The 23,652-nt window shown below is 42.4% G+C and overlaps 1 protein-coding gene across 1 annotated transcript in view; it reads right to left on the reverse strand.

Moving 5' to 3' along the window:
- The window catches only part of ilvbl (ilvB acetolactate synthase like), a 41,148-nt gene that overhangs the window by 7,774 nt on the left and 9,722 nt on the right, over nucleotides 1-23,652 (reverse strand). Inside the window, exons 4-12 of the mRNA XM_033049964.1 lie at nucleotides 17,940-18,078; nucleotides 16,284-16,395; nucleotides 12,720-12,819; nucleotides 8,030-8,127; nucleotides 6,979-7,115; nucleotides 5,757-5,891; nucleotides 3,424-3,538; nucleotides 2,106-2,275; nucleotides 626-696 (exon numbers count right to left, since the gene is read on the reverse strand). Of these exons, the coding sequence (XP_032905855.1) occupies nucleotides 626-696; nucleotides 2,106-2,275; nucleotides 3,424-3,538; nucleotides 5,757-5,891; nucleotides 6,979-7,115; nucleotides 8,030-8,127; nucleotides 12,720-12,819; nucleotides 16,284-16,395; nucleotides 17,940-18,078 (1,077 nt within the window). The remainder of the gene's footprint in view (nucleotides 1-625; nucleotides 697-2,105; nucleotides 2,276-3,423; nucleotides 3,539-5,756; nucleotides 5,892-6,978; nucleotides 7,116-8,029; nucleotides 8,128-12,719; nucleotides 12,820-16,283; nucleotides 16,396-17,939; nucleotides 18,079-23,652) is intronic.

Here is a 23,652-nt window from a genome sequence, read left to right on the forward strand (position 1 = left end):
CCTCTTAGACAGAGCGCAGCTCAATTCTAAAATTGAGTATGGATTTTTAAACTTAATGTTTGTGAATTAAGTCAATGAATATGTTTATAATCTCTGAGCAAGCATATTTTTCCCAGTCAAAGAATGCTTCAGCTTAGAAACAGGCCTTTCAGCCCATCAAATGTATGCCAACCATCAAGTATTGATCTATACCATTCCCATTTAACAGCACTTGGTTCATAGTCTTCTAGGTCTTTGCAATTCAAGTGCTTGTTCGGCTATTTCGTCAATGTTTTCTGCCCCCACCATCCTCTCAGGCAGCATCCCAACTTCCCACCACCCACTTGGTGCCATAAATTCTTCCTCGTATTGACTCCAAATCGTTTATCCTTTGCATGACAGTTAGTGTAAGACACCATCTGCTATGACAAAATGTTGCCTACTAAGTTTCCTATCTGTAGCTCGATCAGGTCACTTTCTCATCCACTACACACTAGAGGCAATTTTACAGAGGCCAATTAACCTACAAACCCACTGGTCTTTGGGGTGTGGGAGGAAACCAGTGCCTAATTCGATATTTTTTCACCGAGGCTCACTTGAAATTCACAAACTAGAGCAATATACTGTATGCAAAGACTCTATTAACCTGAGACTCTGGCCGGCAAAGCTTGGCTCCAAGTGCAAATCCACCACCTACTCCAAGTGTCCCAAAAGCTCCTGGAACAGAAAAAATAGATATGACAAATCCATTAGAAATGCAGAGATAGTTACGATCGAATTAAAAAACACACACCAAGGTTGCACGTCAAAGGTAGAGGTTTGCACCGTGATCAGATAATTAGACATTAGACAATGGGTACGGGAGCAGGCCATTCAGCCCTTCGAACCAGCACCACCATTCAATGTGATCATGGCTGATCATCCACAATTAGTACCCCGTTCCTGCCTTCTCCCCATATCCCTTGACTCCGCTATCTTTAAGAGTCCTATCTAGCTCTATCTTGAAAGCACCCAGACAGTCAGCCTCTACCGCCCTCTGAGGCAGAGAATTCCACAGACTCACAACTCTGTGTGAAAAATTATGGCTTCAAATTTCATATTGACATTTGATTTAGCAAAAATACAACATGGTGGCACCACTGAAAGAGCACTACATTGATCCAGAGCTGTTCCCTAATAAGAAGCATTGAACATTGTCTTATTCACAGAAGATCAAAGACACTACAGTAAGGGCAGAGTGGGCACATGCAGCCTGTATAATGGTTTCCTACAACTTGTAAAATTAAAAGCAAATTATTCGCTTGCTCATTTCTGCTGTTTGTAGGACTTTATTGTAAGCAAGTTGGCTTTTGTTATTCAGAAGTAATTTACTGGTTGCAAAACATTATGTTGTTCTGAAGATTTGATAAGGTGCTAAATGCAACAGCATTTCGTTCAGACCGAAAGGTCTGAATGACAAATAAAGGATTCAATTCAATTCAATTCAATTCTTAAGGGGTTGGACAGGCTAGATGCAGGAAGATTATTCCCGATGTTGGGGAAGTCCAGAACTAGGGGTCACAGTTTAAGGATAAGAGGGAAGTCTTTTAGGACCGAGATGAGAAAATCATTTTTTACACAGAGAGTGGTGAATCTGTGGAATTCTCTGCCACAGAAGGTAGTTGAGGCCAGTTCATTGGCTATATTTAAGAGGGAGTTAGATGTGGCCCTTGTGGCTAAAGGGATCAGGGGGTATGGAGAGAAGGCAGGGATGGGATACTGAGTTGGATGATCAGCCGTGATCATATCAAATGGCAGTGCAGGCTCGAAGGGCCGAATGGCCTACTCTTGCACCTATTTTCTATGTCTCTATGAATGCTCTCTCGCCACTTTAGGCAGCATTTGTCAGGACTCCACAGGGATGTTATACTTTTTTTCAATGAAGATTTTAAGCACATCCTTGAATCTGTCAATGTCTTTCTTAATCCCTTCTCATGAGAGTTTGGGGTGGAAGGTTAAGACAAGGGGGACTCTGCCCTTGTTACGAGTGGAGGGGATATGGAGTGAGAGCAGACTTACGGGATATAGAAGATTCTTCCCGTAACTCTTCTATACCCCGTAACTTTGATGATTCAGTTAGCACTTACCAGGATCGAGCCATCGAAGAGGTCCTCTGGGTTTTAGGATATAGGCAGCACTGCCCACAAAATCACCACCATCTGTAACAATTATGCTATCCTCCTCCAATAAGTGTTCGACACGATGCAGTACCTTCAAGGGGTTCAGATACTTTTCCAATTTCTCCTCTGACTTTTCACTGGAAGAGAAATGAATAAAGCACTTCAGAAACTTTGGCAGTTCTTAACGTCTCAACAAAACATTTAATCGTTCTAAAAATTAGAAATCTCGTGCGGCTAAGTTGGCAACATTTTTATCTCAGGTGGAAACGCGTAGGCTTCAAGTAAAACCCCAAGGAGGTAACCTAGATCTGTTGAAAGGTTGACACAAAATGCCGGAGTAACTCAGTGGGACAGGGAGCATCTCTGGAGAGAAGGAATGGGTGACGTTTCGGGTCGAGATCCTTCTTCAGCTGCTGAAAGGTTACTGATCTGAAACAATCTAATCTTTTCTCTCCCCATTCAGTGCCTGGCCTGATGAGTATTTCCAACAGTTTGTATTTTTCCAAGACATTCGTCCACAAGAACAAGAACACAAGAAAACGGGAGCAAGAGTAGGCAAGGAGCCCCTCAAGCCTGCCCCACTATTCACAACAATCATGGATGACTTTGCTGCCCCCAACTCTTCTGTGCCAGTTCCATGTCTGAAGAAGGATCCTAACCCAAAACATGCCTGTCCACGTCATCCATAGATGCTGCCTGACCCGCTGAGTTAGTCCAACACTTTGCATTTTACTTTCAATTCCTTAATCTTTGAACTATTTAATCAATCTCAACCTTAAATATATCTGAAAATCTGGCCTGCGCCATCTTCTGTGGTAGAGAATTCCAGTGATTTACGACCTTTCAAGAGGGGAATGTTTTCTGCAGTTTTACATAATAGGCCCTTATTTTGCTCCTCAAACAGGAAAGCAGAATAAAAATCAGAAAATTAAAGAGTCAGCTAGTCAGGCAGCATCTATGAATCGAGAAACAGATACTTAATCAGAATAAGCGTGAAAATAAATGAGTTAACATTTATTTTACATAGTTTGCATCGCAATCACTAATTGTGAAGATGAAAGATCTCGCAAACCTAAAGTTTCTATTGTACCTTACACCCAAATCTCTTAACAATTAAGGTTAGTCTTCACTATGCCTAGTCTTCACCGGACACATCTATTCTCAGTCATCATTTTGTAGCTTAAAGCATTTGTTGTCACCCCTTTAATCCATGTTTTGGGGGAAAAAAACCTTTATTCCAATAGATTTTTTAAGAATGAAGAAACTTTTCTCATTACATTCCTACCTATTGGCCTTCTCCTTCTTAACATCTTCGTCCTTCAGATACTGGGTCCAGTCACTGGGAGCCTGGTAGCCCTTTAGACCTTCTGCCAACATCACTAAAAAGGATCCAGCATCTCCTGACAGAAATATAATCATGACAGTTAGATACATTGCAAGCAGAGCTACAGCGGAACATCCTGATAAGATCAAATCTCAGAACAGCGTGTTTTGGATTGGATCCAGTCAATGCTTGCCCATTTAAAGAAGCATCCTTGTAAAACTCAAGCAGAGTCAATAATCAGCCAATTTTAATAAGTGACAAGCTGCGGTCTTTGCAGTAATAAATAATACTGAAGACACAACAGGGCACTGAAACTATGTTCTTTCCTAAATTCAACTTCTAGTACAGGAAGTTTCACCGCAATTGGTTCAAGGACTCAATCTGGAGAATAGACAGGGATAAAGCAGTGTTGTTCTCCTCGTCCACCTCCTTCCTCCCTCCTCCCCCACCATGGGGAAGGCTTACGTCCCCCCCAAGACAATACATGGAGGGGGATGGAGGGAACCACAAGTTCTTCTCTTGTTCACTTTCAAGCAACATCTTATATGAACCTCAAATGAAAAGCTAGAACTGCAGTCTTTGACCACAGAGCGAGTGAGAGGATAATAAACAGAATATTTGCAGTAGGGTTGACAGACCAAGACTTTCCGGGTGAAGCTTGACAGGACAAATATCTTTCAGTAGTGGAAGAGTCACGATCAAGGAGATATTGGAGCAAAATAAGAGCTTTGATACCAATGTTTTTGGTATCGAGAGGGAAATTAATGTTTATAAACTATGATTGGTGGAGTGTAGATATTAGAAAAACTGAATTTAAGTTACATTTGGATGATCGTGTGTCAAGAATGACTAGTCAAACAAATAAATAGGAAAATATGGTTTTCTGAAATTGTTGAATATGGAGTCCTAAAGGTTGCAACGTTCCAAGACAGAAGATGAAATGTTGTTCCTCGAACTTAGATAGAGTTGGACCAAAAAGTGGACGTGCAAAAGATTAAAATAATAGGCTTCCAGAAGTTCCGAGTCACCCTTGTGAAATGAATGGAATTTTTTTACAAATAGTTCATCGATCTGCTTTAAAGCAGTAATTACTTGCAAGTTTTACAATTTAGCATATTGCATTCAATGTTCAAAATATTGTCTCTCCACATCAGAAAAAAACACACTCAGATTGGGTGCAGAACACTTCTATTAAGTCACAAATCCAACTGAGGTACCAGTAACCTTTCAGTAATCCTTCATCCTAACCTTTGTCTTTCCCCTCTCCCTCCCTCCACTCCTGATCAACAAAGCCACGTACAAACTCAAGAACCCATTTTCCATCTTGGCACAACACAGCCTTCAGAACTCAATTAATTTTAATTATTTCACATAATTCTCATTTTCAGAGAATGATATCGGAGCCAGCCAGTGCTAAAATCATTCACCAACATTAACTTCAGTTTTTCCTCACCAGATGGTGCGCTGATCATTTATAACTTTCTTCTTTATTTCAAGTTTCTAATAACTGCTGTGCTTTTCATCTCACACCTCCAGAACTTTTCCCTTTTAAATATTGTTATCTTCCTCCATTTACACTGCTCCAGACAGATTAGCTATAATTTACAGACATTCATTTCCTTTCTGATATACACCAAAACCAATCGTGTTAACTGGACCACCTTAGTCCCTACCCGATCAGACATTCCCTTCTTATCTTTCCTTTCTGCAACTTTAAATTTCCTTGTGTTCACACTTTTCCAGTTCTGAAGACGGATCACTGACCCGAGTGTTTGCAGCAATTTCTGCGCTTACACGAATCTACCTAGACTAATTTCTCATTGTCCGCTCACTATACCAAACTCCCTCTCCACTTGAAGGTGAAAAGTGCTTGAACGCTGTCACCTTACTGTCAGGGGTTATGGGGAGAAGGCAGGAGAATGGGATTAGGAGGGAGAGATAGATCAGCCATGAATGAATGGCGGAGTAGACTTGATAGACTGAATCGCCCAATTTTGCTCGCATCACTTATTTTCATATTTTCCAAAAAGACTCTTTCCACATGAACCTGGCAAAGCTCAAGTCCTACGTAAATATTTTATAACAATGGAAATGAAAAACTCAATACAAATTCTACATTGAAAGCCCTGACCAAATGCATCTTATTTAATTTGAGAGCATAGAGAAAAAATGGCTTGTACCATGGGTAATCTTACACAGGCAAGAGACTAGACTAGTCACTAGATGGTTCACAGATTTCATCAGGAATATGGGGCATCCAATTCTGAATTTTTAATGACAAAACCACCACTTACCTTTTACAGCGAGTGTCGGCTTCCAGAAAATATCCGAGTTTTTTAGCAGCTGAGAGTGATCGCGATTAACGGCAATTATCTTGCTGCTTCTAGTGAGCACACGCCCATAGGACAAACGGAAATCACACACAGTGCCTGTTGTGGGGAAATAGATTCAAGAGAGTTTATTGTCATGTGTCCCAGATAGGACAATGAAATCCTTGCATGAATACAGAACAGATCAGTGTGTCCATATACCATTATATAAATATATACACACATGAATAAATAAAACAGATAAAGTGCAAATAAACAGATAATGGGTTATTAATGTTCAGAGTTTTGTTTGAGTTGAGTTGAGTTTAATAGCCTGATGGCTGTGGGGAAGTAGCTATTCCTGAACCTGGACGTCGCAGTCTTCAGGCTCCTGTACCTTTTACCTGAAGGTAGCGGGGAGATGAGTGTGTGGCCAGGATGGTGTGGGTCCTTGATGATGCTGCCAGCCTTTTTGAGGCAGCGACTGTGATAGATTCCCTCGATGGTAGGGAGGTCAGAGTCGATGGACTGGGCAGTGTTTACTACTTTTTGTAGTCTTTTCCTCTCCAGGGCACTCAAGTTGCCGAACCAAGCCGCAATGCAACCGGTCAGCATGCTCTCTACTGTGCACCTGTGGAAGTTAGAGAGCGTCCTCCTTGACATACCGACTCTCCGTAAACTTCTTAGGAAGTAGAGGCACTGATGTGCTTTCTTTATAATTACATCAGTGTTCTCGGACCAGGAGAGATCTTCAGAGATGTGCACACCCAGGAATTTGAAGCTCTTGACCCTTTCCACCATCGACCCGTTAATATAAACTTCCAAATTCCACAATCAGTTCCTTGGTTTTGCTGGTGTTGCGGGCCAGGTTATTGTGCTGGCACCATTTGGTCAATCGGTCGATCTCTCTTCTATACTCCGACTCGTCCCCATCAGTGATACGTCCTACAACAGTGCTACGCAGTCATGAGTATAGAGTGAGTACAGCAGATAAAGCCATTGGATTAGGAGGGGGGGGGGGATCTGTAATCACTGAACTAAGAGCACAGTAACTCCACACGATAACATGACAGTTAGGTGGTCTGATTACAGTCAGAGTTCAAGTTAACCATGATATGACATTCTCACAATAAGCACGAATCCTTTTATTCAGATTTATAGCAGTCGACGCAAGCACGAGACATCATTCAGTCAGCAGCATACTGACCTGCAAGAATGACCAGGTCAGCTTTCTTTAGAGCATCCCTTCGATTCTGCCGGATATGAATGGGACTGTCCCTTCCTAACATTCCTCGAGCCATGCCTCCCAGGAAGCAGGGAATGGCCAGAGATTCCAACGCTGACCTATTTGGCAAAAAGTGTACATGTCAGGCATCATTGAATGACTGTTGACCATTAATTGTGAAATTCTGACTAATAAGAGTTTCTACTGATCTGAAAATACTGTTTGTTCGAAAGTCCGCCGTTTCACGCAAAGCACTATTTGCACCATCAGCAGCTACAGCATCTTGATTAGGGTGGCAGAGGTAGAGTTGCTGCCTTACAGAACCAGAGACCTGGGTTCAATCCCGACCACGGGTGCTGTCTTTCTGGCGTTTATACGTTCTCCCTGTGACCGTATAGGTTTTCTCAGGGTGCTCTGGTTTCCTCCCACTCCAAAATCATGCAGGTATGGAGATTAATTGGCTTCTGTAAATTGTCTCTAGTTTGTAGGATAGTGCTAGTGTGAAGGGTGGTCACCGGTCGACGCGGACTCGGTGGCCTGTTTCTATGCTGCATCTCTAATGTCCAAAGTAAAGACCTATGCTATCAAACACTTACATGGCAGTCCACTAATTTGTATATCTTTGGGTTTGTGTGCAAAACATCTGCATATAATTTTTTTAATGCATCATAAATGCTTTGCAGTGTTTAAAATGGGGAAAAAGAATTACCACATCCTCTAAAGAGTTGCAACATCTTCTCCTGGGAGTGAAGCATCATCTATCTTCAAGCAAGTTGGTGGCGATATTTGACTCTGAACATTAGAGGACAGATCTCTTACAGTGAACCTGAACAGGATTCTGGTGGGAAAACCCATCCATCAACTTCAAGCATAGACCAAATTAAAATTTGAATCAGCAGAATATCTTAGGCTTTGCCATTTATATTTATCTTTCACGTATAACAATGAGCTACTAAACTGGCTACTCCACTGGAACACAGACAACAAGAACATTAGAAGTTATCCCATAGATATCAGATAGTTACCAACTTACTGGACTTTCTTCACTGGTGTGGGTGGGAGTGTGACCTGGCTTCCAAGAAGAATGACTGGTTTTTTAGCCCTGCTCACCATCTCTACACAGCTCTGCACCTGAAGAAACAATAATAAAGTTGCCAAAATTGAAAATAAAGAAACTGCAGATACTGGAAACGTTCCGCAGGTCAGGCAACACCCGTGGAAAGAGGAAGATTACCAAAAGAACCATGTCATTCTTCAACATGGAAGTTTAACTCTTTCTCCTAAAGAAGCTGCCTGGATTTACCAGTCTTTTCAATGTTTATAACATAAAGGAAACATTCAACTGATGCATGCATTGATTAATACTGAATGTTCTTGAGCTGAAATGAACATGAAAGATTGATAGCAGATGTGATTTGGCTGGCTTTTGCAGCAGTTTCAATTACAAGTGCTGGTGCTCATGCCCTGGGAGGGTGGTTAATGCCCAGGCGTCCATGTGTGTAACGTCAGGATGTGGAAATGCATCTGGCATAATCTCGGTACACGTGACAATAAGGCACCATTGAACCATTGATCTCTGCATACAGTTCAATGGCAGGGCACGATCCTCCTGGAATTTGCCAGCATTACACTGGAAAAAAATCAACACTGGGATCACGTTCTGCATCAGAACATGATCCAAGTGGTGATTTGTCCAGGCATCATATAATCAGGGATTTTATGGGATACGAATTAGGACACAAAAGGTAAAGGTACATTTTTTTAAATTATTTTGATCCAGTTTAGTTTTTTTAATTATTCAAAAGCGCATTGTGTTTTTAATCACCAATTTTCAATTTTATATTTGCAATTAGTTACTACAATTTTCATCGTTTTTTAAAAATTCTCTACCAACTGATGAGACGTGCCTCTTTGGTGACAAAGCTGTTTGTACCTATTCCAGAAGCAGAAATATATAAAAGAGTTTCTTGTACACAGTGGCATCGCCTTATGTTCCACAATTTCCACCAGCCATTTAGATTGTGCTGCTGGATTCTAAAGAAGTTGGAACTCTGCACCCGGATTCGGGCAGTGTATGCATGTTGATGAGAAAACAAGACCTATCATGAAAATGATTAACAGCAACCGTACGGTCCTATCTCAGTGCTTGTTAATCATTTTCATCACCCTACTGATAAGGTAGTTTCAATCAGCCTCAACATCCTTCACTTGTGAGAGATGACTGAGACGTTATCACTCTCTGGTTCTTTGCCTAGGTTTAGAATGGCTTTTGGCAAGCTTGTCAAGCTATGATATTCACAGCCATGCTCATTCATTACCATTTCAGCTTCAGTCTCAATACATCTATACTGCATGAAAGACGTTGGCACAGTGAATGCGAGCACAACCTCAGTTGACTCTGAAGCAAAATGGCAAGGATGCTGGAAAAACGTAGCAAATATTGGAAATACTATTGGCAATGCATGCCACATTTGATTTCCAATACTGTCTCAACAATTTCATATTATCAACCACGCCAGCCTTGTATCCTTCAGTTTTTATTTCTCGTCTCCAAATTTCATATGATTACCTTCTCTGACCAATACTTCCACCTGATATATAATTTGTTATTCGCAATTCTTTATCATCCTTTGTCAGAGAGCATTGACATTACATTTTCCACAACCTCTATTCTGTCCACACTATGATAGATATTCCCTTTGGTTCTCTCTGGCTCATTCACCAATCTCGACTGTTTAAAACTAGTTTTATCTCCCAACTTTTCCTAGTTCTGATGAAATTTAATTGACTTGAGATGCTAGCTTAATTTCTGGTTCACAGAAGCCACCAGCATTTTCTGTTTTAATAGCCAATTGTGTTTTTAGAAGAGACAAGGGCAGATGAGTATAGAGTATTTTCTAATTAGCTGTGGGAACACTGCCAGTTCCTGCAAGAGATACATTAATATCACTCACTGCTTGTCATATGCTTTTATTGGAATTGGCAGTGATGGGCATGCAGCAATTTCTTCACCTGTCATGTTATGCAGAAGAGATGATATTAAGGAACATGGGGTATATTTAACTAAGAATGACTAGATTATGCTGGCTGTGGAGGCCAAGTCATTGACAATAAAATCAACTCAAGTTATTGGGTATTTTTAAAGCAGAGATCGATAGGTTCTTGATTACTAAGGGTGTTAATAGTTACAGGAAGGAGAATGAGGTTGAGAGAGAAAAAATAGAGATTGGCCATGATCAAATGGCAGAGCAGATTCGATGGGTTGAATGACCTCATTCTGCTCCTGTGTCTTAAGATCTTATACCTATTAATGCAGGATACTTGTTTTACACCATACAAACAGGTAGAATAACAAGATTTTTGCCTGCCAACGCCAACAAAGTTAACTTGAAAAATAGGATAAACATTAGTCTCACCAATCAACCGACAGTTGGACATGCATTAAGACATTTAATAATAATTATAATAATAAATGTTATTTAAGGGCGCCTTTCAAGAGTCTCAAGGACACCTTACAAAAATTTAGCAGGTAGAGGAAAAACATTTAAGGGGAATGAAATAAATAGTAGAGACATGACTAGTACACAAAGTAAAGACAGAATTCAATACAAAACACCATATATGAGGTAATTCACAGATGAAAAGGGAGGGGGACGTGGGGCTAAGGATAGGCAGAGGTGAAGAGATGGGTCTTGAGGCGGGACTGGAAGATGGTGAGGGACACGGAATTGCGGATCAGTTGGGGGAGGGAGTTCCAGAGCCTGGGATCTGCCCTGGAGAAGGCTCTGTCCCCAAAACTGCGGAGGTTGGACTTGTGGATGGAGAGGAGACCGGCTGATGTGGATCTGAGGGACCGTGAGGGTTGGTAGGGGGAGAGGAGGTCAGTGAGATATGGGGGGGCCAGATGGTGGAGGGCTTTGTAGGTGAGGATCAGGATTTTGTAGGTGATCGGTGGGAGATGGGAAGTCAGTGAAGTTGTTTGAGGACTGGAGTGATGTGATGCCAGGATTTGGTGTGGGTGATGAGTCGGGCGGCTGCGTTCTGGACCAGTTGTAAACGGTTGATGTAGGTGGAGCTGATGCCAAGGAGAAGTGAGTTGCAATAGTCCAGCGGGAGGAGATGAAGGCATGGATGAGTCTTTCAGCAGCGGGAGGTGTGAGAGAGGGTCTGAGTTTGGCGATGTTGCGGAGATGAAAGAAGGAGGTTTTAATGACATGGCGGATGTGAGGCTCAAGGGAGAGGGTGGAATCAAAGATCACGCCAAGGTTGCGGGCCTGGGGAGATGGGGAGACAGTGGTGCCGTCGATGGTGAGAGTGCGGTTATTGATTTTGCTGAGTGTGGCTTTGGAGCCTATGAGGAGGAATTCTGTCATATAGCTGTTGAGTTTGAGGAAGTTATGTTGCATCCAGGTTTTTATAGCTGACAAACAGGAGTTGATATGGGAGAGGGGGGGGGGGGGGGGGGGGGGTTGTGGGGGGATTTGGTGCCGAGGTAGATCTGGGTGTCATCAGCGTAACAGTGGAAGTCCAGGTTGAAGTGGCGGAGTATCTGACCAAGGGGGAGGATGTAGATGATGAAGAGGAGGGGGCCGAGTACGGAGCCTTGGGGAACGCCTTGAGTGACTGTGGCTGTAGCAGAGGTGTGGTTGTGAAGAGAGATGAAGTGGGATCTGTTGGAAAGGTAGGAACGGAGCCAGCTGAGTGCAGAGCCTTCAATGCCGAGGTCTTTGAGTCTGGTGAGCGGGATGTTATGGTTCACTGTATCGAAGGCTGCGCTCAGGTCGAGGAGGATGAGGATGTTGAGGGAACCAGTGTCAGCAGAGGTGAGGAGGTCGTTGAGGACTTTGAGGAGAGCAGTTTCTGTGCTATGGAGGGGGCGAAAGCCAGATTGGAGGGGTTCAAGTAGGTTATACGCAAGGAGGTGGGAATGAAGTTGCGACGCAACGATACGCAACGATTTAGGGAGATGAATTAGAAGGCTGCATACTGGTGCTGCATAAAATACTACTGCCTCGCAGGCCCAGGAATGCAGGTTCAATCCTGACTTTGGATGTTATCTGTGTGGAGTATGCATGTTCTCCACATGTTTGCATGTGTTTCCACCAGGTGCTCTCGTTCCCTCCCACATTCGGATTGTACACTACTCATTAGTGTCAGCTAGTGTAAAAACTAATGAGATAGAGTTGGTGAAAATGTGAAAGAGAAAAGTTACAAGGAAATATAGAGGAAAGAAATGAAACTGAAATAATTGCTTTGTTGGGAGCCAACATGTTCCTGATAGGCCAAAAATACTTTGCTGGCTCCATTCTGTAATATATTAAGTAGCAAGATTTTAAAAATTCAATTAAAAGGTTATACTGGCACTGAAGGGGTTAAGTCCGGACTTCCCCTCACTCAAAACAAAATAGGCTAGTGTTTGGTGGCAATTTATGAACTATATCTTTTCCACTCTGGGAAATAGACTTCAAATTAAGAAAAGATTGTAAGAAGAGATGCGAGAAAGGAGAAATAAGGAACTGCAGATGCAGGTTTGAAAAAAAAAAAAAAAGTCAGGCAGCATCTCTGGATAACATGGATAGGTGACGTTTTGGGTTGGGATCTTCTTCAGACTGAACTAGTTATTCCTAAAGGTCACATATCTTCTTTTGTGTCCGACACAAATTCCTTTGGTGCTGCATAAATATTAATTTGCATACAGAGCATCATAAGTTCCAGAAATCTACCTCGACAGCGGTGGCCATGGGTACGTCCACTGGCAAAGGTGACACGTCTCTTGCATCCCAGGCTCCAGCAAACAGGTTATGTAGATGGTTCTGTAGATACCTACAAAGTGAGGCAGTGAGATAAGTGATTTTTGTTACACACAAGGAATCTTATTCTTTATCTTAACACTATTCTCTCCCTGAGAATTGATGAAAAAAACCCATACACATCCCCTTTAATGCCAAACAGCTCTCTTTCCTGTTGAAGATTTCCACAGATACCATCAGCTACTGGATGCTTATTTAATTCTGTTAGGGTTAAGATGAGTAATGTCATTACGGGCAGCCGAAATTATGAGTAATGATTGTGCACTTCTCTAAATAGCCGAGATCCAAAATTAGTGCTGTCCAAGTAACATCTGAGTATTGAATAAAATGTTGCAACAGTATCATCAAAGTGAAATGAAAATACATGCGTGCACATGTTAAATAGATGCAGGAATGGGCTGGTCTGTCATTCAAGAAAATGGCCAATTTAATTGCAACTGCACTTGCATGTTTCCACTGACTCCTGGTAACGCACCAACTCATGCTCAGCAAGAATCTGTTAACCTTCGTTTAACAATGTTCTAAGACTCTTCCTCAGAAGGGCAAGTTCTGCAGTTTCAGACTCACAACTCTCAGAAAAATTGTGCCTCATATCATATCAGTGGATGGCCTCTTATTTTTCAACAGCAACACCTAGTTGTAGATTCTGGAAATGTTTCCCGACACAAAACGATGCCTATCTATTTCCACCTACAGAGATGCTGCCTGACCCACTGAGCTACTCCAGCACTCAGTGTTTTGCTCTAGATTCTTCCACGAGGAAATATCCCCTACATCAAAAGGAAAGAAGGATTGGAAGAATACTTAGTACTGCAAAATTGCAGTAGAAGACAAAGCTGACCAGAAATTAGAGTTTCTATGGATATTTAAAAAGAAAATTTAACAAAGCGAACACTTGATCTATAAAAACTGCATCTGGGGGACTGTTGAGATTCCTCAGGATTTTATACATTTCAAGCATTCTCTCAACATTCACCCTGTGAAGTTCCCCATTTACTCTTCTAAACTCCAGGGGAATAAGCCTAGCATGTCCAACAATATTTTAATCCAATAAACCTTTTGCAAACGGCATCCAATCCAGTTATATTTTTCCTTAAATAAAGAGGTCTATACAGTTCTCATACTACAGTACCCATTCTCACCTGTGTTCTATATAATTGAAGCACAACCTCTTTTCTTTCATATCAATGTCCCAAGCAAAATACATTGTGTAGGAAGGAACTGCAGATGCTGGTTTACACCAAAGATAAACACAAAATGCTGGAGAAACTCAGCGGGCAGGCAACATCTCTGTAGAGAAGTAATGGATGACATTAAGTCGAGACCCTTTTCCAGCATTTTGTGTTAATCGAACAAAATACATGGTAGACAAAAATGCTGGAGAAACTCAGCGGGTGAGGCAGCATCTATTGTGAGAAGGAATAGGTGACGTTTCGGGTCGAGACCCTTCTTCAGACTGAGTTTCCTACTGAAATACTGAATGTATTTCTTCAAAATACATTTTGTTTCCTCAATTACACGTTCTACCTGCAAATCACGTACAAGGTCACCCTGACCACTTTCAGAAGACTGCAGTCTCTCACATTCAAGATTACATGGACAATAGGCTTCTTTATTTTTCTTGCTTAATACCTACATACGACATACAGGTTTGTAGTCTAATTGGCTTGGCATAATAGCAAATTGTCCTTAGTGTGTGTAAGATAGTATGTGTACGGGGGAAATCGCTGGTCGGCAAGGACACAGCGGGCCATGGGGTCTGTTTCTGCACTGTATCTCCAAAGTAAACTAATAGACAATTTCACGTTTTTTGTCCATCAAACTCCATTTGCCAGAACTCACATAACCCATCTGTATCCTTTTGTGGCTTCCTCACCTCTTCACAAATTAATTTTCTATCCATCTTTGATTCATCAGCAAACATGGTACTCAATACATAACACAGCAAAGTTCAATAAATATAAAATCCAATATAGCACGAAAACAAAAAGCCCAAAGTCTCTAGTGCAGATCAAGCAGTTTAATTATCCATGGAAGCAGACATTTTATCAAAGCTCTCTAATAAATTGTTCATATACTATTTCCTTTGCATTAAATCACTTGAGTTTGTCTGGTAACTTTGATTATTATTTTATTTTTTTTTTTTTAAATGTGGCACAAACTTTAATAGTTTTAACATTTCCCCAACAACAGATGTTAAGGTAAGTAACCTGTGGTTTCCTGTGATAGACACAAAGTGCTGGAGTAACTCAGCTGGTCAGACAGCATCTCTGGGTGAACCGAAGAGACTTCTTGGGTCTGAAGAAGGGTCCCGACCCAAAACGTCACCAATCCTTTTTTTCCCCAGAGATGCTGCCTGACCCTCCGAGTTACTCCAGCATTTGGTGGATTCAATGGCCTCTGCAGTGTATCTAGCAGCCTGTTCTTAAAGAGACTGTTGTGTCTGATTACTGTCAGGACACTCTGTCCGCTATAACCAATATCCGTTATAAAGAGGTTTGAGGATTTACTCACAACACTATTAATAATCAGTTTACTGTGGCTCGATTATTCCATGTCTAGCATTGTATGACACAACATGCAAAAGAGATGTTGACAGTAACACAGAAAGGCTAATAAAAATGACTCGGTTCTATTGATCAAAAACAAGCTACAAACATTCAATAACATTAGTTTTAAGCAAATATGCTGATATTTCAGGGGGTGTGAACAGTCTGATGAGTTCTAACTTGAGTCCACCACTAATTACTTTCACAGCAACAAAACCTCTGCATACCCAAATAGAACTGAGAAAAATGGACACTTTCTTTCCAAGGTTATTTATTTAACATAAATAAGAGTGGTCAGCACATGGGGGTATTCTTAGCCTCTGCACCCCTGCCTAGGAAAGGGGAAAAGAAAAACAGCCAGTGTTCCAGTTCCCAATCCCTAGCCAGCTTACCTCTACTGGAAAGTGTGCGGTTTCTGGGTGAAGACTGGGCCAGCTCTGCTGTGATGCCTCCACGTTTGAATTGGCCATTCACACTCACTTTCTGGGCTCAGATTGGGGAAATGGCCACGAGTGAGGTGCTGAAAGGTGCCCATGGAACTGTCCTGCAGCACTAAGGGAAAGAAAATCGGAAAGCAATACTTGTGGCCATGTTCAGTTATTGCCAATGGAGATAATGGATAATGGAGCAAAAAATAAAATAAAATGGGGGGGGGGGAAATAAACAACACCAGCTCCTCCTGACAGATCTATGTATCCCATCTTCCTACCACCAAGTTAGTCTGCACTAAGGCTGACAAACAATGTTGTGAAAAAAATTGCCCATCAGTGTCTGATATATATATAGAGCTTAATGAAAAGATAACTTAGTGAACTATTCAGCTCAATTGGTCAGTAGTCATTTAAAAGATTCAATTATAGCGAACAAGCTAGGTTTATTCTCTGCACAACTAATAAACAGTCAATATTAGCTGTGTTAATAAACTCACCAGCTTACGGATTTTCCCATAAGTCCTTTGGGTGCCCTCTTTGGTATGATTTCTCTCTGAACCACGTGATAAGGGTAGAGGACATCAATTGGAAACTCAACGAACACAGGTCCTAAGCAGATATCAAATCAGCGCAAACATGTTTTTAATTTCCAAGCATTTTGGCTTATGGTAGTAGGTACAAAAATAGTTGATATTTGACAATATGGGAACACAGAGCATACTGGCTGTCATCTGCAAACATTTCTCCAATATACATTAAGCTTTTCCAAAATGCCACTACACTTCATGCTGCCTCTGATAAGCAGCCAACATAATCAAAGTAATCCCAATCCAGTCCTTCCTTCTTCTTCCCCCCCTGTTGGGCAAAGATATAGGAGCTTGAAAACATGCACCGTCACTCAGGAACAACTTCTCTCGTTATTAGGCTTCTGAACAGTCTTTCAATAAGTTAGAATATTATCAGATTCTCCCCTACCCCTTTGAAGACTTTGTGAAGAAGGACCCTGACCTGAAATGTCACCTATTTATGTCCTCCAGGATGCTGCCTGACCCGCTAAGTTTAGAGATACAGCATGGAAACAGGCCTTTCGGCCCACCGAGGCCATGCCAGCAATCACCCGCACACGTTCTGTCTTACACACTAGGATCAATTTACAGAAGCCAATTAACCTACAAATTTGCACATCTATGGAATGTGAGAGGAAACCGGAGCACTCGGAGGAAACCCATGCGGAGAACATACAAACTTCATAGAGACAGCATCTAAGGTCAGGCATGAGGCCGCCTCTCTGGCGCTGTAAGGCAGCAACTCTACCGCAGCGCCACTATGCTGGTTACTCCAGCAATATGTGTTTTTTTTGTTCTGTATCTGCAGTTCCTTTTTTCTCCAAGTCATATTAACTGTTAAGTTGCTAAAAAACAAATGTCCAATAGCTGCATACCCAAATGTTTGCCTCCCCCAGTATAAGCAGACTGCACCCTTCCAGGGCCAAGACATATTCTAGATTAAAAGCAGAGAAAGCTTTACCTTGCTATAACTCTGAGCATACCTGCTTTTGGATTGTGTAGGAAGGAACTGCAGATGCTGGTTTAAAAAGATAGACATAAAAAGCTGGAGTAACTCAGGACAGGCAGCATCTCTGGAGAGAAGGAATGGGTGACGCTTTAGGTCGAGACCCTTCTTCAGACTCTCGTATTAATTGATTAATAAATTAAGGAAGCTTTAACCTGCACCTCATCGAACAATGCTGATTTTAAAAGCTTGAGGATATAAAACGTATCTGAATATTGGAGCATTCCTGACAGAAATGCAATGTTCCCTTCCAAAAAAACGTCACTCAGTGCCTTCTGATGACAACTGAAATCACTGGAAAATAAATTCACTACGATATTTCTACTCTGGGTTGATGAGATTTAATCCTGCCTTTCATGTCCTGGATCAGTTGTGAGAAATAAAGTTGAATTACTCTGCCCTGAAAGTGAAAAAAAATCTTCTGAAGGAGAGGATCTATCCACAAACATCAACCGTTTCTCTTTCTCCCTCATCTCACAGAAGACATGCTAAACTTATTACTGAAATTTATTTTCGCTGCGTTGGCCCCTGTGATTATAAAAGCAGTTCCCCATAGTCAGCGAATATGCCTGGTTTCGTACCTGGAGTTCCCGATTGTGCCACCGCAATAGCCTTCCGGAGCACTGGAACGATGTCCCGGACTGTCCGAACTGTGCCACAGAATTTACAGAGTGTTTTGAAAAGTGACAGCTGGTCAATGTCCTGCAATGCACCTCGGCCCTAGAAAGCAAACAGAGGCAGCAAACAAGTCTGAATGCAAGTTCTTGACTGAGATGTGCGAATTGTGACCATGAAACATTATACCAACGGGTATACAGCTTGACACAGTTGATCACACAATTTATCACCATGCAATTTGGTGGAGACATTCTGTTCACATTAGATTAACTGTCAACAGAACTTGAACAATGGTTTCTCTTATTGCGGGCTTCTTTACTTCATGGGGTTAACTTTCACAGTTACACGGATGGTAAAAATTGCCCACTACTTCCCTCCAACCATCTAGTGCCCGTGCATTCTCAGAGTGATGGTCAGAACTAAATAAACGATAGATTCCTCTATTCCAACTATTTAATTGGGGAGACCTGCCATTGTCAATACCAGAAACGATCCCCAATAATTCCCCTACCCTGCCAGTCTCAGAGTTAACTTAAATTGTTTGTAGCCACATTGTCCTCTTCAATCCCGTCCCTATGCTTCCAATACCCTTTATTCTGCTTCATGTACAGCACTTTGTTGCAACAGTGGTTGTTTTTAAAGTGCTCTATAAATAAAGTTATTATTATTATTATTATTATTATTATTATAAAAGTCAACCATAATGTCAAGCACCTCCATTCTACTTCAGGTAAAATCTTCATTCAAGACTTATAACGTATAAAACGCCAAGTGCCTCGTAACCTGAAATTTTACTTCGGAGTCACGTGAGTGACTACGTGAAGAACCCCGCCAGGACGCATGCGTGTCATATCGCTACACGCATTGCAACAAGTCACAGCAAGGGGGAACGACGTTCCCTTAGTGGCAAAATTTGAAAACCAGGAACAGCAGGTAAGGAGACTGCGTTCCAGAATTTGAAAGTCGGGAACAGCAGGTAAGAAGACTCTGCGTTCCTTCCACTCACCTTTTAGGTGGAAACATGGACCGGATCCATGAAGGCTGCGGGAAAGAACCGCGGAGTCGCGGGCAACCGGCAGCAGCAGCCAAAGGCACGTTAATTTCCCGTAATGGGAACAGCTGTGCCCGACTTTTGCTCCCGACTCACTCCCGCACCGAACCGGGCGGGAGAGGGAAGCAAAAACTAATGTTTCCCCGCGCTGGGTTTTTTCACAGGTGGAGAGGCTGGACAAAGGAGTGTCCACAAGTGCTGCTAGTGAAGCTGGCTGGGGAAGACCACGGAGTCGCAGGCAGCCGGCAGCAGCAGCCAAAGGCACGTTAATCTCCCGTAATGGGAAGAACTGTGCCGACGTTTGGTCCCGCGCCGGCCAGAACACCACGGCCGGGCGGGAGACTATTCAAATGGGGCCGTTGACTTTTGACAAGTCAATAACGGCATGCAGATGGGGTGGAACGACGTTCACCCGCAGCAACAATTTTAACCTGGACCTGCAGGTAAGAGCTGCAGTCTTTTTTGTATTTACCATGCTGATTGCAGGTGCAGAAACCAACGGGCTGCGACAAAGCTGGTGGGCTAGATGGGATCAGCTGTGCCAGATGTCCTCCACACCGGCCATATCCACTCCACGGAAGGACAAAGCTGGAGAAGGAGGACCGTGGAGCAGCGGGCAGCCAGCAGCACTTGGATCACCCGTAGTGGGATCAGCTGTGCCCGATGTCGCCTCCGCACCGGCCAGATCCACGCGGCCGGGCGGAAAGGTTAGACACAAAACAAACAAGGTCATGGACTCGGAGGAGTCCGACTTTGAACAACTGCGGGAGGCCAGCGCCCGAGAGCGCTGGAGCCGGAAGAAGCGGTGTATGGAGCTTTGCTCCAACGTGACAGACTCCGGGAGATGGAGTCGGGTCACTGTGGGCCCTATGATAAACCCACAGCAGTACCTCTTGAAGGGCTGCACAGTGCTTCTACCTCATCAGAGGGGAGCACTGCGGGTCAGTTCTGGGCTTACCTGGAAGAGGGGTCCGCAGAAGAAAAGACAAGTGTGCAGGGGGTGCAGGAACAAGAGAGCCTACTGGAACCCACTACGGCACCCCCACGCACCCACCAGCAGAACTGGTGAAAGCTCGAAGGACCGGTATCCAAAACATGAGTCTTTTTAGGCCATGGCCCAGACCGGCCTTCTTGGAAGATGCGGGGACCTCCAACGCCAACCAAACCGAAAATCCAGACCCCAGCGCTACAACAGCAGCGAAGAACCTACAAAAAGTAAACCTGCCACTGGTAACTATGGAGGTAGGTGAGTCCCTACAATATACAGTGGGCACGGAGATTGGGTGGAGATTACACTCTTTTCTGAATGCATGGAGCATGATAACAACCGATACTTACATCTTAAGCAGTATCCAGGGATATACAACAGAGTTTATACACAAGTACAGCCCTCCAGTTCAACATATACTGAACTGAATGTTCGTGCCTTCTGATAAAGGAAATCAAAAGCGCAAGCTGAACTGAAGCGGCTTCACATAAAAGGTGTAATTGAGAAAACTCAACACGAACCATTAGAATTCGTGTCCAATATATTTATCAAAAACAAAAAAGATGATGGTCATCGCATTATCATAGATCTGACAAAATCGATACCTTTGTTACTGCTTAACAATTAATTTCCAAAGGTTACTTCAATGGCCAGCATCGATTTAAAAGATGCTTACTATTCAGTGCCTATACGAGGTGACCACAGATGTTACTTAAAATTCAACTGGATGGTACAACTCTGACAGTATAAAGCACTGCCAAATGGGTTATCATCAGCCCAGGCTGTTCACAAAAAATTTGAAACCAGCCCTAGCGTTTATACGGAAACGTACACACATGGTCATGGCATATTTAGATGACATACTCATTGTGGGCAAAACTTTGGAATTGGCCAAACAACCTGTAACAGCCACAAAAAAGTTATTTGGAAAACTGGGATTCATTTTTCATCCAGTTAAATCTAAACTAACGCCTTCCACTACTATGGACTACCTGGGGTTTCACCATTGACTCAGTTCACATGTCGGTGACTCTGCCTAAGGGAAAGGCTAGAGATTTAATAGAGGCTTGCAATAACCTCACTGACATCAGCAAACCATCCATCAGATTGGTAGCTAAAGTATTTGGCATAATGATGGCTGCCTTTCCAGCCACTCAATTTGGACCTCTACATTACCAAAACATACAGAGAGCAAAATACAAGCACTCTAAATTATGCAGGTCACTTTGACAGATCTGTGAAACTACCAATCAAGCTAAAATGGAACTAAAATGGCGGATAGATAACATCTGGCCTTGTTCCAATCCAATCATTGTCAGTAACCCTTCCATGGTACTACAAACTGATGCCAGTGCACTTGGGTGCGGAGCCACCAATACCATACCACCGTGGTAGCATACATTAACCACAGGGTGGAAACATATCGACATCATGTGACAATCTGGCTATACAAATTGGCAATGGTGTATCCAGAGAGATATTTGGATATCAGCCACTTACCTACCAGGAAGACTAAATTCAGTGGCAGACACCAGGTCACGCAAATTTAATGAAAACACCAAATGGATGTTGAATAAAATAGTACTGCTGATATCACAGCAAAATATGGAACACCAGATATCGATTTATTCGCATCCAGACTTAACCACCAGTTATCAAATTATGTTACATGGGAACCAGACCCTGGGGCAGCGGCGACAGATACATTTTCGCTGCATTGGGGGGGGGGGGGATTGTTTATTACGCATTCCCTCCTTTCCTGCCTCATCAGTCGGGTATTAAGGAAATACAACAAGACTCTGCATCTGGTATTGGTAGTACCCGATTGGCCTACACAACCATGGTTCCCAGTGGTATCAAACATGGTATCAAAGACATGAACATCCCGTCTGTTCTGGAATATCTGGCAGGCCTCCACTATGATGAGGGGCTCAGTTACAGTGCCATCAACTGCGCCAGAAGTGCCCTATCGACTTACCTATGGCAGGGGACAGACCATTACACTGTTGGGACTCACCCACTGGTACAAAACCTATGAGGGGAACCAGATACTCCCAAATATGGGATGTGAGAATAATCCTGAAGATGCTCAGGAATTGGTCTCCAGCAACAGTTCTGTCCCTACACAGACTGACAATAAAACAGTCATGCTAATGGTATTGGTCACGGCACAGAGGATACAGTCACTGCAAAACTAGACTGGACAACATGACTTCCTTAACAGAAAATATTACGTTTCATATTTATGAGATAGTAAGCAGAACAGAAAAGGGATCAGCAGGCCTCAATATACAATTAGGTCATACCCAACAGATGACCGTCTGTGTATAGTAAGACATCTGTGGTTATACATGGAGAAAAAGAATATCCTAAGAGGCAATGAAAAGGCACATTTTGGTCAGCCACTAGCAACCACACCAAGAGTGACGGTCCAGACCATCTCAAGATGGCTGAAACAGTTGCTAAACACAGGCTGGGGTGGATACTAATTTTTAAAAATCTCTTTCCACCAGGGCTGCAGCTACATTGGCAGCAATACAGTTGGATGTACCAATGGACCAAATCCTCAAGGCAGCAGGATGGTCTGGAGGGGAAAACATTCCAATTATTTTATAATAAACCAGTAATGAAACCTGGAACGTTTGCAGAAACAATTTAAGTTCTGTAAATTAATTTAAACCCATAAAAAGGGGTTATAAATTTGTGTTAAAATTTTTTATGATTTCAATGTCGAATTCATGTCCAAATTATGTTAACACAATTCCTCCCACAGTCAAGGCAGACATGATGCATGGACTCGTTTCCACGGCATGAAATCACAGAGCTTTAAAATCTTCACGTAGTCACTCACGTGACTCCGAAGTAAAATAGTAAGATTAAACGAGAACTTACCAGTTTGAAGTTTGATCTGTATTTTATGAGGAGTTACGATGAGGGATTACGTGCCCTCCGCTCCCACCCTGATCATATACTTAACTGGTATCTCTTCTCTAATCTTACTATGTTTAGTCATTACAGTTATCTGTGATTTCACACCGCTGCTTTGAAGAATGGCACGCATGCGTCCTGGCGGGCTTCTTCACGTAATCCCTCATCGTAACTCCTCATAAAATACAGATCAAACTTCAAACTGGTAAGTTCTCGTTTAATCTTACTATTTCTCCTTGTATTTATATAACCTTAACCCTCCCATCTATAATTTCTTCTGCATCAACCATTAACCACATTCTCTATACTGCACTTACAATTTTCAGTTGCCTAGGCATCAGGCTTTAGCATTTCTTCCCCAAGCTCCCACAACCTCTTACTCCTTCTCCCTGTTCTAAAACATTTTTCTGAAAGCTCATCTCAAACTTTAGTTACTCCATCTAACAAGTCTTGGAATGCATTTTTGACTTTTTGATGAAATGTTATTTTGTTAAAGGTTATACATGAAAACAGCCTGTTCCGTTGGAATAAACCATTTAAGTATCTAGTACTAATGTAGCCCCACCTTAAACATTGAAATCTGATAATCATTTATTTATATCAAGAGCACAGTCAGCGTACTAGAATGTCACAGAAGCACAAATTCTCTCACCTCAACATTGAAACAACAATATTTAACTTTTCTCTATGCTGGAAGACCTTTGTGAAT

Source organism: Amblyraja radiata, chromosome 33 (assembly GCF_010909765.2).
Source record: "Amblyraja radiata isolate CabotCenter1 chromosome 33, sAmbRad1.1.pri, whole genome shotgun sequence".
Classification (NCBI taxonomy): Eukaryota; Metazoa; Chordata; class Chondrichthyes; order Rajiformes; family Rajidae; genus Amblyraja; species Amblyraja radiata.